The sequence below is a fragment of the Podarcis tiliguerta genome, assembly GCF_965153285.1.
Source record: "Podarcis tiliguerta genome assembly, chromosome: 1".
Lineage (NCBI taxonomy): Eukaryota > Metazoa > Chordata > Lepidosauria > Squamata > Lacertidae > Podarcis > Podarcis tiliguerta.
This window is the reverse complement of record NC_139534.1, coordinates 20,616,139-20,632,776: the sequence shown is the minus strand read 5'-3', so window position 1 is coordinate 20,632,776 and position 16,638 is coordinate 20,616,139. Positions and strand designations below refer to the sequence as shown.

Genomic DNA, 16,638 nt, shown 5'->3' with positions numbered 1-16,638 from the left:
GGTTAAAGCCTAGGGCTTGCCGATCGAAAGGTCGGCGGTTCGAATCCCCGCAGCGGGGTGTGCTCCCGTTGTTCGGTCCCAGCGCCTGCCAACCTAGCAGTTCGAAAGCACTCCCGGGTGCAAGTAGATAAATAGGGACCGCTTACCAGTGGGAAGGTAAACGGCGTTCCGTGTGCGGCTCTGGCTCGCCAGAGCAGCGATGTCACGCTGGCCACGTGACCCGGAAGTGTCTTCGGACAGCACTGGCTCCCGGCCTCTAGAGTGAGATGAGCACACAACCCTAGAGTCTGTCAAGACTGGCCCGTACGGGCAGGGGTACCTTTACCTTTATATGCCACCTTCTCCTGCAAGAAGCTCAACATGGTGTGTGTGTGTTGTTCCCCTCCTCTCCATTCTCTCCTCACAATAACCCTGTGAGGTCAGTTAAGATAAGAGGCAATGGCTGGCCCAAGGTTGCCCGACAAATCTCATTTCCTAGGATTTCGACATCCTGGAACCAAACTCCAGAACCAAGTCTTACCTACAGTCTAAGCCTCCGCGATGGTTCATTGCAGAATCTATTACTCCGTTCATACTTTAAAGCTCAGGCGGAAAAATTACATGGGTTTGACATTCGGCAAAGTGACTCTGTGCCTTTGCAGTCAGGACAGAAGCCGGTCTGGATTCCTTTTCCTCTGCACAGATGATGGCACCGCATGTGTATTTCGCCATGCAGTTTTTGTACATGTAAAAGGTGAATCTGCTCTAAGACTGCATGAAGTACAGTGTGTGTGCCTGTGTAAGTCAAGAGGATGAGAATGCGTAAGAAGAGCCCTATTTTGGATTGGACCACATGTCCATCTCGTCCTGGGTTTTCCAAACTTGGGTCTCCTGCTGTTTTTGGACTATAACGCCCACCATCCCTGATCACTGGCCCTGCTAGCTAGGGACGATGGGAGTTGTAGTTCAAAAACAGCTGGGAGACCCACGTTTGGGAAGGTAAAAGGGAGGGAAACCTTGATCCATTCCCCTGTCCTTGTTTTCTGCAGTTGCACCAACCAATTGCTGATGGGAAGTCCATCAGCAAGACATGAGAGCGTTCTCTCTCTCTCGCTGATCTTCCCCAGCAACTGGTATTCCGAGGCATGCTGCTGCCTCTGATCCTGAAGATTGTATGTAGGCATCATGACTCGTAGCCGTTGATCCTGCATATGTGTGTTTGTGCGCGCGCACATGCGCTGTATTTAGCTGTGTATTAATGGCGGTGGGAGGAGTGCCTCCAGGTGTTACTGTCTATTAGTTCCTTTAGCGGTAGGCACTACTGTGCTAAATATCCTTTTAATAGGGGATCAGAGACTCAGGCTGGGAGACCGGCATTTCTTTTTCTTGTTGTCAACCGCCCTTTGTGTGTTTAATAACTACCTTTCCCCCCAGCATAATAAGTCTGTTAAGCCTCAGACAAAAAGGACTGCGTTGAAAGAAACTAAGCCGCGGCATACATTAGCTGCTGATCTGCGCCCGTGCGTGTGTAGGTGCCACACGCACATTTGATTTGGGCTTCTTAGGAGAAGGGAGTTGCATGTGGAAGGTAAACCCCACATGGCTTTTAAGCAGCGAGAGCTACTGCATTCTGTTGCCGCTGCTGACGCAAGGGTGTGAACAACCCGCCGTTCTTCCTGCTAGCGGGGAAACGGCCTCATTGCACAGAATCGGCCGGCTCTTCCGGCAGTCGGCTCGCAGACCGCTCGGCAGATTAACTTCATTTCCCTTGAAACGGCAGTGGGGTGAATCAGCACTTTATTACAGTTCTGTCAGCTCTTGCGAAAGTTGGGCCAGGGCAACGGTAGGGAGACAGGTAACACATGCGCCTGCTGTCTAGGTTGGAAAGGGACTGGATTAAAAGTGGCGAGATGCTTCGTCTAAAGCCAAGCGAGCGAAGGCTGCCCTCTGCTGATCTGTTTTCTTAAACAGGTCTGCTGCTGGAAAAGTACCCACCAGTTATTGCGGGGCAGGAATGGAGCTCATAGGCCGTCAAACCTGTTCCCATCACTCACCTTTTCTGGGCAGAGAGTCCGGTGTCACAGGAACGGGGGAAAAAACCACACATTCAAGCACATGACACTTAAAATGTCCCATCCTCATTTTATTTTATTAAAACAAATCCATTAAATAAAATACACTAGATGGCACTTAATTCATGTTTCACATTGACTTCCAGTGTACCCTATGGCCTGGCCACCCCAAAATTCCTGGTTCTCAACCTGCGACTATGTTATACCCAAAGAAACTTCGCTTGACAAAAAATGTATCTTTAAACAGGTGCAAGTATGTATGTGTTTTGGTGCTGATAGCCTCACATTGCACTTAACTGGGGGGGGGGGGAAATCCAGCGACTTCATCTTCTTTTGTAACTTAACGCTAACTTTTCCTCCTAGTGCTTAAAACCTCTGTCTCTCCATTTTAACGATGTAAGTAACAAAGTAGACAGTTGCATTGGTCTTAGAAGTTATTTTCTTTTAGGTAGTGAAAAGAGAGCGTTGTGTGTAGATGTAGGTAGTGTTGGCCTGGATACTGAGAACTGCACACGGGAGAAAACTCGTGGGAGGGGATTTTTCTGCTTTCTCCTAGCCCCTTCAGCTCCCATAAACGTTCCCCAGAGCGCCAGAATGGTATGGGACTGGAGGAAAATGTGTTGCATTAGAAAAGAGGAAGTTACCCAAAATGAAGTGGAAGCATCTTACGTGCCTGGAGCTCAGTCCAACTTTGGGTGATTTATAATAATAATAATAATAAAAAAAATAATAAAAATAATAATTTTTATTTATACGCCGCCCTCCCCAGCCAAAGCAGGGCTCAAGGTGGCTAACAAGCAATAATAAAACAAGTTGAATGAATACAACTTAAAAACAAGATTAGAATACAACATTAAAATATTGAAACAGTAAAACATTAAAATGTTAAAATGCAGCCTGATCACAGGAGGAGAAAGAAAAGGAAAGAGGGGGAGGGGATCAGGCTGATTCCAAGCCAAAGGCCAGGCGGAACAGCTCTGTCTTACAGGCCCTGCAGAAAGAAATCAGATCCTGCAGGGCCCTGGTCTCATGAGGCAGAGCGTTCCACCAGGCCGGAGCCAGTGTTGAAAAGCCCCTGGCTCTGGTTGAAGCCAATCTAACTTCCTTAGGGCCTGGGACCATTAGGGTGTTGCTGTTTATGGACCTTAAGGTCCTCTGTGGGGTATACCGGGAGAGGCAGTCCCGTAGGTCCTAGGCCGTGAAGGGCTTTAAAGGTCAAAAGCAGCACCTTAAATCTGACCCTGTACTCCACCGGGAGCCAGTGCAGCTGGAAAAGCACTGGGTGAATATGCTCCCATGGCAGAGACCCTGTGAGGAGCCTCGCTGCAGCATTCTGCACCTGCTGGAGTTTTTGGGACAGCTTCAAGGGCAGCCCCGCGTAGAGCGAATTACAGTAGTCAAGCCTGGAGGTGACCGTCGCATGGATCTCCATCCCACGCCATTCAGGGAATTCAGAGTGAAGAATGGGGAAAGGGGTGGGTGGTAATAGAACTTTCTTCAAGTTCCCTTTCACTTTCACTTCTCTGGATCCAAGCCACTGTCTTTCTCTTATGAATTAGGTTAACTATAGGAAATGGTATTGCCTGACTGTGTATATAATGACGCTTGACTGGAGTGTCTACGGAGCTCGCTAGACGTCCTGGCATTTCAATTTTGTTTCCAAGCAGCAGTTTAAATAAGAAGTAAAAAGCGGCAGGACTTGATTGGGAATGAATGAAACCACCTAGTGACTGATTGCCGATTGATCAAATCGACAAGGAGCAGCATCTTGCAGTTAAAAGAAAGGCACACTGCGTGCTCTGAGCATCCCGCAAGAGGCGTTTGGGAATAACTCAGCAGCAATAAAGCTGATTTCAGTTCATAGCAGGCAGCTGATATCGGGCAATAGACTTAGGAAAATGCAGCGCCAGCAAGCCGTTGCGCCAAGCAAGCTCGACTTCACCGTCTGCGGTAGAAGTCTTGAAATGCTCAGTTGCAAAACAGCGCAATGGGCACATTGCGGAACGGCCAGCTCCATGTGTAGAAACATCATTGATGTCAAAGAAAAACCTCTGTGGGGAAATGGACGTGTTAGGCTATTACAGGGCAATGCACCCTAGACGTCATGCCAGGAAACTTGAGCATGTCTAATTGTGATACATTTGCTCCATTTGTCTAGGGTTGCTTCCACAGCTCATTGGTGTCGCTCCAGAAAAAGCTATTAAGCTTACAGTGAGTATATTTATTTTTAAATAATTTTCTTTAGAGGGTTTTCGATCCAGTTTTGGGAGGAGACGCTCCTCAAAAGCAGCTCCCAACGTACATACAAATCCAAATGCAGTATGAAAAAATGTGAACATAAAGATATTTTAAAGTGAGGATAACTCGACACTTTTGCACAGCTTTCTTCTTTTTCGGGGGGAAAAGTATTTACTTTTGTAGAACACCCAAAACATCGCTCAAGTGATCTCTCTGCTCCCGGAACTGCCACACTCTGGCCTTTTTAGATCTCCTTTAAAAATAATAAATCTTTATTGAAAGTTAAAAAGGACATAATTATATGTGCACTAAACATGGTGAGACGTAAATAAAAGAGAGAAAAAGAGAAACAGAACCTGTGAGGAAGAGAAAATAACGGGAGGAGGTGGGGAGAACCCAAAAGCCATCTACTTTGTTACTGTACTTCACCAGATCTTAACCTATTACAGAATTTGTAAGAATGGATTCCAGATATCAAATCCAAATATCCAAATATTGTTTTTAGATCTCCTGAATAAAACTGTAAACGAGGAAGGTGGAATTGGGGGCTGATGGTATTAATTATGTCTTTCTGTTAGGTCAATGACTTCGTCAGAGACAAATTCACGGAGAGAGACGGTTCCATTCCACTGTATGCAGAGATCCTTGCGGGAGGCTGCGTAAGTATCCCTGCCATGGGAAGGAGCACACCTTTCCCACTTTGTGCCCATATTAAAATGACTGCCGACACATAACAATTTTATCGCCGTGTCACGGGCAGAGCTGCCACAATTTTGGTGCTGTTTGTCCCTTTCTATTGACACCTTTTCCACTGCCGGCTGCTACGTGGAGCAGGTTACAGCAAAGCAGGGCATCTCTTTACATTACGACCATCAGCACAGAGGTGTTATTAGAAATGTCAGGTTGTTTTCCCCCACAGAACAGCTCTGATTGTCAACACCGGTTGGAGAAAATGACCGTGAGAAAGCCACGGCTGTATATATATATATCGAGAGAGAGAGAGAGATGTAGAGCTCTCTCGGTTTTTTGGCAGAAGAGTTCCTTTTGTCTGAAAGGTGGAGAGGAGCTTTATTTATCTCCTGCAGAGCAAATCCGTTGTCTGCTTGCAACAGGATTTATCTGGCTCCAGTTGTTGTTTTTTTAATCAAGAGGACTTTTATGTAAGTAACAATGCACCGTATTTTTCGCTCTATAAGACGCACTTTTCCCCTTCTAAAAAGTAAGGGGAAATGTGTGTGCATCTTATGGAGCGAATGCAGGCGGGAGGCTCTGCTCAGCGCTCCCTTTAAAGAGCCGCGTGGAGCGTGTGTGCGGCTCTTGGAGTCTTTTCTCCCTCCCCTTCTCCCTCCTCGGGGAAAAGCCCCCAAGAGCTGCACACAGGCTCCACATGCTCTTTAACGGGAGCGCGGCTCTTGGGAGAGCCTTCATCCTGCTGCCCAGGAGAGGCTGTGCGCGGCTATCCCATAAGCCAGGACAGCAAGAGGGATCGCTGCGCAGCGATCCCGCTTGCTGTCCTGACTTCCGGCTTAGCGCGCAGCTCTTGCGGGAGGTGGGGGAAGGGACAGATCGTGCAGCTCTGTCTTTTCCTCCACCTCCGGCAAAAGCCCCCAAGAGCCGCGCAGAGCGTGTGTGCGGTGCTTGGGGGCTTTTCCCCGAGGAGGGAGAAGGGCAGCCCGTCAGCCCCTCCTCGGGGAAAAGCCCGCAAGTGCCGCACACATGCTCCACGTGGCTCGTGAAAGGGAGCACTGAGCAGAGCCTGGGATGCATACAGGCTCTGCTCACTGCTCCCTTTAAAGAATTCCCTCCCTCCTTGCATTCCCCCTCTAAGAAACTAGGTGCATCTTATGGAGCAAAAAATACAGTAAACGCAGGGCCAAAAGTGAAACACTTTTGAGCGCCATTGATTTCCATGGGGGAGAGTTAAGCAGGTGCCTAATTCTGTCCCAGTGAAATCAGTGGGAGTTTTAAGTCTTCCATTGTACATTGCCTATAGGAAGCTGCCTTGTGCCAGGTCAGTCCATCAAGTTCATTGTTGTCTACACTGACTGGCAACAGCTGTCCAAGGCTTCAGACACAGGTCTCTCCCAGCCCTACCTGCCGAAGCAAGGGGTTGAGCCTGAGACCTTTTGGGTGCAAAGTGAACGCCCCACCACCGACCGAGCTGTCGTCCTTCTCAGAACAATATATCACTGACATTTTCCAGGACGCATTGATTCCAGTGCAGCTTGAATCTTATTGAAATGCAAGGAGTTCCACTCTTACACATTCCTTACTGAAGGGCAGCTGCTCTTTCTGCCACCTCTGTTCTACTGTACCCTTCAGGAACCAGAAATGTAGCCCACCCCCCAAGACTGGAGAGTACAGTGGTGCCTCGCAAGACGAAAATAATCCGTTCCGCGAGTCTTTTCGTCTTGCGGTTTTTTCGTCTTGCGAAGCAAGCCCTTTGGCGGATTAGCGCTATTAGCGCTATTGACAGTTTAAGGGCTAAAAACGGCTTTTTAAGGCTTAAGGGATTAGCGGTTTTGCTGCTAAAATGCTTTTAGCAGCTTAGCACTTCAGAAAAAGGGGTTTTGGAGCAGAAAAAAAATTCAAAATTTTTCGTCAATTTTCGTCTTGCGAAGCAAGCCCATAGGGAAATTTGTCTTGCGAAGCGCCTCTGCAAACAGAAAACCCTTTCGTCTTGCGGGTTTTCCGTCTTGCGAGGCATTCGTCTTGCGGGGCACCACTGTAACCGATGCAAAGGCTGGAGGCAGGTAATCTGTTTCTCAGAGAACCGACAACCGTTTGAATGAATGCTGGCTGCTTTTGGTGAGCACACTTAGCCCAATTTCACCATGGCTTAATTGTTCAAATATACGCTCAGCCTTGGCTTGCTGTTCTTAAAGCGTTAGGGGAAGGTCCCTGCTGAATTGTCAAGCCCGGACCCTGCAAAGGTATTGCATTTTTTTTGTTTACTATTTATTTGTATATCACCCTTCGTACGTAAACGTCAGGATGGTTCGCCACATAAAGTGGCATCATAGTGCTTTTGGTACCTTTTTAAAGAGTTGAGTTGAAAAGCATCTGTCTTCCTATGTAGCTTCTGTCCTCACTTTGGTGAAGCAATAGACTCGGTTGTGCTTAAGGTTATTATCCATTCTAAGCCAACAAAGGTCTGTATAGTTAAAGCTATGGTTTTCCCAGTAGTGATGTATGGAAGTGAGAGCTGGACCATAAAGAAGGCTGGTCGCCAAAGAACTGATGCTTTTGAATTCTGGTGCTGGAGGAGACTCTTGAGAGTCCCATGGACTGCAAGAAGATCAAACCTATCCATTCTGAAGGAAATCAGCCCTGAGTGCTCACTGGAAGGACAGATCCTGAAACTGAGGCTCCAATACTCTGGCCACCTCATGAGAAGAGAAGACTCCCTGGAAAAGACCCTGATGTTGGGAAAGACTGAGGGCACAAGGAGAAGGGGACGATAGAGGACGAGATGATTGGACAGTGTTCTCGAAGCTACCAGCATGAGTTTGACCAAACTGTGGGAGGCAGTGGAAGACAGGAGTGCCTGGCGTGCTCTGGTCCATGGGGTCACGAAGAGTCGGACATGACTAAACAACAACAACATCTAAAAGGCCACACCCGAACCATATATGTAGAGCACTATTACGTCACTTTAAGCAACCCTGCTTCTCCCCAGTGAATCCTGGGCACCATAGTTTGAGAAGGGTGCTGAGAGTTACAGGCATACCTTGGTTTTCAAACAGCTTAGTTTTGGCTCCCGAACGCCACGAAACCCAGAAGTGACTGTTCCAGTTTGCGAACTATTTTTGGAAGCCGAACGTCCGACGGGGCTTCTGATTGGCTGCAGGAGCTTCCTGCAGCCAATCAGAAGCCGCGCTTTGGTTTCCAAACGTTTTGGAAGTTGAACGGACTTCTGGAATGGATCCAAGGTATGACCGTATTCCCATCCCAAAGCTGAGTGATTTGAACACCAGTCCCTCTTCCCAGGGAACTCTGGAAACTGTACCTCTGTGAGAGGAATAGGGCTCTCCTAACAACTACGCGGTGGCGTAGCAGGTGGCGCTGTGGGTTAAACCACAGAGCATAGGACTTGCTGATCAGAAGGTCGGCGGTTCGAATCCCCGCAATGCGGTGAGCTCCCGTTGCTCGGTCCCTGCTCCTGCCAACCTAGCAGTTCGAAAGCATGTCAAAGTGCAAGTAGATAAATAGGTACCGCTCTGGCAGGAAGGTAAACGGCGTTTCCGTGCGCTGCTCTGGTTTGCCAGAAGCGGCTTAGTCATGCTGGCCACATGACCTGGAAGCTGTATGCTGGCTCCCTCAGCCAGTAAAGCGAGATGAGCGCCGCAATCCAGAGTCGGTCACGACTGGACCTAATGGTCAGGGGCCCCTTTACCTTTACTTTTAACAACTTTCAACACCCTTAACAAACTGCAGCGCCCAGGATTCTGCCAAAGTGCTGTAATAATGCTTTAGATGTATGGTGCAGCTGTGGCCAAAGAGGCCAGAGCCCTCCCCGGGTTTGGATCTGGGAACTCTTAATAACTTCCAGTTGAACAGGCTGGATGGAAATCTCTTCAGCTTGTCACCAAAACCACGGGCAATGAGGCTGTTGACCTCTGCAAACTCCGAATTCAAAGAGGTAGCCCTGGAGTGATGCTGTTCTTACTTCTCCCTGATTAGAAATGGCAGCCCTGTAGATACCCCGGCCTTCGCTTGTCTGCGCACAAACCCACGTTTGGGAAAGGCAACAACTGAGCGAGTTATAGCCGTACCCCAGAGAGAACCTAATCTCGCTTTTGAAGGCCCATTAGAAGCAGCTACAGTTATATGGAAGAGACCCCTCAACCCCGCAAATAAATGTAATTCAAAGGCCTGACACATCTGCTGACTTCTCTCTCCCCCCCCCCACTTCCCGCCGCCAGCCCCCCCATCCGAAGTCAGCTATAAACTGCTGGGGGCTGCTGTGGTTTCATGAGGAAGCCCACACAGCCTAACGGCAGTATAATTTTTATGAAAATATATGCACATTTTAAATTAGACTTGAGTTCCTTTAAAAAAAAAATTGCTTGAGGATGTTTTCAGGTATGCATTCATTAGGCTATTTCCCCCCCTGCTGCGACATGTGTTCAGTAAGGAATCTTAGCGATTTCTGTTTCGGTAATGAACTTTGATTATTAGGGTTACTAACTTAATATTGTTTTGTACCAAAACATGTTTCTACCATGGGCAAGTCTTCATTAAAGCGCTACCTCTGTCCGTTTTTGCTCAAGGCATTTTAATTTGTAGTCCGTCATTCACACCAAGAACATTTGAAAATCAAAAGCTGAGCTCATCATTGCCTACTCTTGACTGGCAGAGCATCTCAGAAAGATGTGTTTCCCAGCCATATGTGGAGATGTTGGGGTTTGAACCCAGGGATTTTGCTCTCCCACTAAGCTATGATGCTCCCCTTGGGTAGCAGACAAGGAATCCTAAGGGGTTTCTGGCTCTGAATTGCACATCCTCTGCCCCAAGTACTAAAAGAAGAGCGCTACCTGCGCAAATGTCTCTGAGCCAATCCGTTGCAGAAAGGCAAATGTTTGAGCGCTTCCCCAGTAAAGCTGATTTTTTAAAAATAAAATATCTATTCAAAAGAAAGTCTTCTCCTCTTGGTCCCAGGGCATTTTAGGGCTTCTTATACACAATAACTAGCATCCTAAATAACTAGCACCCTAAAGCAGAGACATCACCTTGCCAACAAAGGTCCATATAGTTAAAGCTATGGTTTTCCCAATAGTGATGCATGGAAGTGAGAGCTGGACCATAAAGAAGGCTGGTCGCCGAAGAATTGATGCTTTTGAATTCTGGTGCTGGAGGAGACTGTTGAGAGTCCCATGGACTGCAAGAAGATCAAACCTATCCATTCTTAAAGAAATCAGCCCTGAGTGCTCACTGGAAGGACAGATCCTGAAGCTGAGGCTCCAATACTTTGGCCACCTCATGAGAAGAGAAGACTCCCTGGAAAAGCCCCTGATGTTGGGAAAGATGGAGGGCACAAGGAGAAGGGGACGACAGAGGATGAGATGGTTGGACAGTGTTCTCGAAGCTACCAACATCAGTTTGACCAAACTGCGGGAGGCAGTGGAAGACAGGAGTGCCTGGCGTGCTCTGGTCCATGGGGTCACGAAGAGTTGGACACGACTAAACAACAGCAAAGCACCCTAAATTGCACTCTGAAACAGCTGGCTCAATAAAAGGGGCCACATGATCCCAGCACCTTGCCCCAGTCAAGATTTTAGCGCCTGCATTCCTCGTGTATTGGAGCTCTTAAGTGCTTTTCAAAGGCAGCCTCACGTCATGTGTGATTCTAGTGCAGCCAAACGCTAAGCGATGCATGTAGGACCGTGGCCAGGTTTGACCCTACCAGGAGTGGGCAGCCCTATCGGAACTGGGGGGGAATCGCAATAGAGGTGCTGTAGGGATAGAAAGAGAGGGATTCCTTTTATTGGAACAGGGCTGTTGGTTTCTGTGGACGGCGTCTTCGAAGTGGCCGTATTTCCAGAAGGGGCAGGACGATGTAGCTGACCGATGTCGGCTGAACGGAAGTGGAATCACCTAGCTATCTCCTCTGCGTGCTGTTGTTTTTAAGAAACAGGAAAAAAGGGAGGCAGGGACTTTATTACTTTCACAGCATCGTTCCATATATTAGCCAGGTTTAACTTGCCCGCCAACCTTCTATACAGTGGTACCTCGGGTTAAGAACTTAATTGGTTCCGGAGGTCCGTTCTTAACCTGAAACTGTTCTTAACCTGAGGTACCACTTTAGCTAATGGGGCCTCCTGCTGCCGCCACATGATTTCTGTTCTCATCCTGAAGCAAAGTTCTTAACCTGAGGTACTATTTCTGGGTTAGCGGAGTCTGTAACCTGAAGCGTCTGTAACCTGAAGCGTCTGTAACCTGAGGTACCACTGTACTTGTCAGGCTGCAAGGAGAAGCCCAGGGCAAACAGTTGACCGTGCATCCTTTTTTGTAAGAAGCCCCATTGAGAGGATGGAGTGATGTGCTGGGGAAAAAAATTCCCCAAGATCCCTAAAAGCAGAGGGTGCTTAATGTGCACTTGCCTGAGAAAGTTAGCGCAAATTTCTGAAGCTTAGCTGGGAGAAGGGAGTGTGAGCACCTAGAAGTCGTCTCCTGAGAGCAATCTGCGTCAAAGGACAATGTTTTCAGTGTGGGGAAAAGTTTTGGTCCGGGACGCTGACTGTTTTCAGCCAGAGGAAGCGGGTGTTGGGGGCAGGGCTGAGGCGCCTCCCCCCCCCGTTCCCCCTTTGTGTCTTGTGCCTCACGGGTGGAATTGGAAAGGGCAAGAGGTCTCCTCTTCCAGGGTCACTTGTGCATTTCCTTCCGCCTCTGGCATGTCAGAAGGTGTTTGCTGTGGGATCTCAGACTGCATCTCTTCTCTCATAACCTTTGCTGTCAGCTTGAGTTTTTTTGCGTTTGTTCCTCGTGGAGACTTTATTTTACATGACGTTAAGGTTAAGCAAGGGAGCTTGAGTTGTTCGTACTCCTGATCTGTATGAATAACCTCCATTCAGGATTGAATTTGTCATGTTGCTGCCCCAAAAGGTGTCTGTCATAATTGAGGAACCGTTTTCTGCGTGTGAGAATAGCTGGGCTTATTATTTGGACACTGTATTTGAATGGAGCCGTTGTTTATAGCACAGCCTGCCAATGCGCTGTCAGAATGTCTGCATAGATTCTTTTTTCCAGGGTGTTCCGCCCCCTCCCCGCTGAGGGTTTGGAACCAAGTTTCCTTGGTCTCCCCTCCTTAATAAATTTCAGTTTCTAAAGCAGTGATAACACCCATGCTGCTACCATAGCCATTACTACAGTGGGGCATCTGTTGGGTGCCAGTATTATGCTACATGCTGCACAGAGCCTGAGTCAAGTCATGTTTCTCCAGAGGGACAGGGATGCGGGTGGCGCTGTGGTCTAAACCACTGAACCTCTTGGGCTTGCCGGTCGGAAGGTCGGCGGTTCAAATCCCTGCGGCGGGGTAAGCTCCTGTTGCCCAGCTCCTGCCAACCTAGCAGTTCGAAAGCACGCCAGCGCAAGTAGATAAATAGGTACCGCTGTGACGGGAAGGTAAACGGCGTTTCCATGCACTCTGGCTTCCGTCACAGTGTCCCGTTGCGCCAGAAGCGGTTTAGTCATGCTGGCCATGTGACCAGGAAAGTTGTCTGTGGACAAATGCCAGCTTCCTTGGTCTGAAAGCGAAATGAGTGCCGCAACCCCATAGTCGCCTTTGACTGGACTTAACCGTCCAGGGGTCCTTTACCTTTACCTTGTCCAGAGGGGTTCTGGTTCCACCTTAACAAAATACCTTCACTGATCATTCCTTAATATAAGGAATGGAACTCTGGAACAAATTATTCCACAGTTCAGCCACTGATCCAGGATGGAAAGTTTTAGGCTTCCGGATTAATCCAGTCAAGTCTGCTTACTCATTGCTTACTCTCATGCAATGGAACTTCCCCTCCCTCTCCGTCCGTCCCCCCCGTACTTACCTAAATCTACTCCTGAGTGTAGGGAGTGTTGGGATACTGCCAGGGAGACAAAGTCCATCATGACTCCACGTCGTCTCCGGACGTCCATCGATCTCCCTTAGACACGCAGTATCAGCAACTAGCGACACGAGCTCCAGAAATAGCTTGCCACATTCCAGAGCCGATGCACGCTCTATCAGCAGATAATGCACACAGCGAAAGATGCACTCAGGAGAGCATATTTACAACTTTATTCAGCGTTGGTCAGAACAAAGAAAAACATGACTGCCTGCTTCAGTGTTCCGGCACAGAGAGAGAGAAACGAAAGCAAAAAGACACAACAGAAACATCCTGTGAAACAGGAAATACGCAGGCTATGACACAAACATCCTGCTCCTTTTTAAGGTGGAACGGAAATATCCTAACTGGGAGACACCCCCCCCCAAGAGCAGATTAAGGGGCAGTGAGGGCGGGGGGGGGGGCAGAACGAAAAAATCCATTTACACAGGAAGAAGTGTTTCTGCTAATGCAACGGCTTTATTTGTTTCTTTAGAAAATCCATAAACATGTCGCTGAAAAATAAATTCCCCCAAGCTTCCGTATGCAACATGACTAAAACATGTAAGCCAGTTAAAAACAAGTATGCATAAAGCCATCTTTTTTAAAAGTTCAAAAAGTACATGTATGTATTTTGGGACACACAGAATAGTTTTGTGTGCAGGACCCGTGGCCGCATACTTAGTCATGTGCACAGGCAGGAAAGACGTGCACACATTTTCGGAGGTGCTTTGAAAGTTCACTGTGAGGGACTCTGCGGTGGGGCAATTGGCTGAAGTCAGAATTTGCAATATTTCCCATGCGTTTCCCCTCTGACCTCACACATGACAGCCTAGGACTGCGGCCTCATCACAGAGCCTTAGACAAGATTGTGCATTTTAATTAAAAGAAATAAGCTACATTGTGCTTCTCAGGCCATCAACACGGTTCTGAAGTCCAAAAAACCTGAATCAACTGATACAGGTTCCATCAGTCAAAGCTGCATTTTTCTGAAATCCTGTCCCTTTAAAGAGCTGGCTGCTGTTTGTGCACATGCAAAACACCATTTCAACCGCTTTCCACGAAAGGAACTGGGGAGGTTAATTGGGCCGTGATTGGCTTCTCCCTCCCTCTCCTTCGAAAATAAAAATGTTTATGAATTGATCTATTTGACTTTCTTTACAGGGTTATTTTGCCAGCCCTGCAGGAACTCTAATTTCTAAAAGATTAAAAATAAAAACAAAACAACGCCTTGCAAAACAGAATTTCCTGTATATACAGGCACCACAGTAAACTCCGGTGAACCAGTCTCAAATGACTAGTCTGGCCAAATTCAATTTCTATTCCTTTTTTAAAGTGTGTGTGTGTGTGTGTGAGATTTCTACAAGAAATATCTTTAGTGGCTCAACGAACAAATCTACACCTTTCAAGTCAGTTTTGCCTTGTTTTTTCTAATGGGAGGGGAAGAGAAAATATTTTGCAAAATGCTTAGGCTATCAATGTGTGTCATCAATTACACAGCTCAAACAAACTGCTGGCTACAATGCCCACAACTAAGGCCGGGGCGAAATATTGTCCAAAACCAAAATTATGATATTGGTTTCGTAATGTTTGACCTAGCGATATATTGCAAATTGTGATGGGTGGGTGGGTGCTTGGTCTGAAAGCGAGATGAGCGCCGCACCCCATAGTCACCTTTGGCTGGACTTAACCATCCAGGGACGTGGGTGGCGCTAGGGACTTGGGTGGCGCTGTGGGTTAAACCACAGAGCCTAGGACTTGCCAATCAGAAGGCCGGCGGTTCGAATCCCCATGACGGGGTGAGCTCCCGTTGCTCGGTCCCTGCTCCTGCCAACCTAGCAGTTCGAAAGCACATCAAAGTGGAAGTAAATAAATAGGTACCGCTGCAGCGGGAAGGTAAACGGCGTTTCCGTGTGCTGCTCTAGTTGCGCCAGAAGCGGCTTAGTCATGCTGGCCACATGACCCGGAAGCTGTATGCTGGCTCCCTCGGCCAATAAAGCAAGATGAGGGCCGCAACCCCAGAGTCGGCTATGACTGGACCTAATGGTCAGGGGTCCCTTTACCTTTACTTTAACCATCCAGGGGTCCTTTAGCTTTTACCTTTTTAGGCACTGAAAGGTTGCCCTTAGGATGACCTATGCCAAGGGAGAGATGGCAGGGGTATATGACACTGCCGATAGCCACACGGGGGCATTTTGCGGAGAGATCATGGTTGTGGAGGAAAGGGTTTCAAATTTCTTCTTTTGTGGTGCTGTGCTGGTGAAAATCTCCCCCCCCCCCCCAATTTCCCAGAGCCTATTATTATAATTTTAAAACGAAGTGTCGCAGCCAGCATTACATCCAGGTTTAATTTTGGTAAAGGCAGACAAGCTGTTTCCAAGTAGGCGGATCGGTCCAGCCGTCTGTCCCACGATGACCCCTGCACTTTTTCCAGAAGTGAAGGGTGGTTAGACCTATAGCGGGCCAAGGGAAAGTCTAAACATGTCACTTCCCAGTACGTTTACATGCTTCTGGAGCGAAACTGTCAGGTTGAATCGCCCTGTGAAATTTTGAAATGCCGCTTGGTGAATGTCTGAGGTTAAAACGCACAACTTGGGAGAGAGCAGTTCATGCAGCAAAACCTGTGAGGGACGGGGCTTGCGCTCTTGCTAATGAAATATAAAACAACTTGACAGCTGTTAAATTTGTGTCACACCCAGGCTGGGGAAACTGGTAATATCAATCTGTTTCTGTCTGTATCTTCCCCCGCACCTTTTTTTTAAAAAAAAATATATAATTTTTACTGTAACAGATGTGGTAATGAGGTGTGCCCATTATTCACTCTGAAACAATGAATTTCCAGTTTAAATGGTAAAAAGCTCCCCTAGTCAAGCCCAGGAGCCCTGCCAATTATTTACAGTAGCAAAAGCCAATTTTCATTCAGCTCACCTTTTGCCATCACTCAAAATCATTAAACACTGACAAGCACAACAGCAATTAATGCTCCCTTCCAACAGTGATGGTGCCTATTTATATTTCTTAGTCACTTTGCTCGCAGAAATGACCCAAAGCGACTTACAATGCAGTAGAAACGCTGAAACAGCCAACTCCTCCCATTAAAACCTAAAACGCACATTTACACGAATCGAAGCCTGCTGTTCTGTTGCCACCCTGCAGACCTCTTGCGGAGCACAGAAGGGCCTCAGGTGATGATTGCAGAGTTTGGACGGCTGGTTCTTGTTGGGAGAGGCTGGCGGCGAAGTATCGGGAGCAAAACCTGCCCTTTGAACGGAGCCTGGGAACTATTCAGTAGCTAGTGCCAGAATTGGAGCTATACATTTGGACTGCCCTGCACAGTTGACAGTCCAACTGCTGGACTCTGCAGCAGCTGCACTTTCCGAACTCGCTTCAAGGCCAGCCCCACATATTGCAGTGATCCAGCCTAGAGGTTGCCAGAACATAGGCAACAGAAGTTAGGCTTTCCCTGTCCAGAGAAGGTCCCAGTGGTGCCACCGGTCAAAGCTGACGGAAGGCGCAGTGATAGCCGGGCCTTTTCACTCTTGTCTTTTATTCCGCCGTAGTCTTTTGTTCCACGTTAGTGGAGGAAGTCTATCGATGAGCAAGAGTCCAGTGGCTGAGTGGAGGGTCGCCCTTGATGGCATTGCTAGTCTGCCCCTCCTTCCTGAAGAATGGAATAAATTTAATGATTATTTAGTTAAATTTGTTAAGTTAAACTAACTGGAAATAGCTTGCAGATACTTAATAGGCTTAGGATTTTATTTATGTTA

The 16,638-nt window shown here is 47.7% G+C and overlaps 1 protein-coding gene across 3 annotated transcripts in view; it reads left to right on the top strand.

The window, feature by feature from the left end:
* The window catches only part of SLC25A12 (solute carrier family 25 member 12), a 61,788-nt gene that overhangs the window by 35,544 nt on the left and 9,606 nt on the right, over positions 1 to 16,638 (top strand). For all 3 annotated transcript variants that reach the window (XM_083408909.1, XM_083408910.1, XM_083408911.1), the window contains 2 exons: positions 4,210 to 4,262; positions 4,868 to 4,948. In XM_083408909.1, coding sequence (XP_083265035.1) covers positions 4,210 to 4,262; positions 4,868 to 4,948 — 134 coding nt within the window. The remainder of the gene's footprint in view (positions 1 to 4,209; positions 4,263 to 4,867; positions 4,949 to 16,638) is intronic.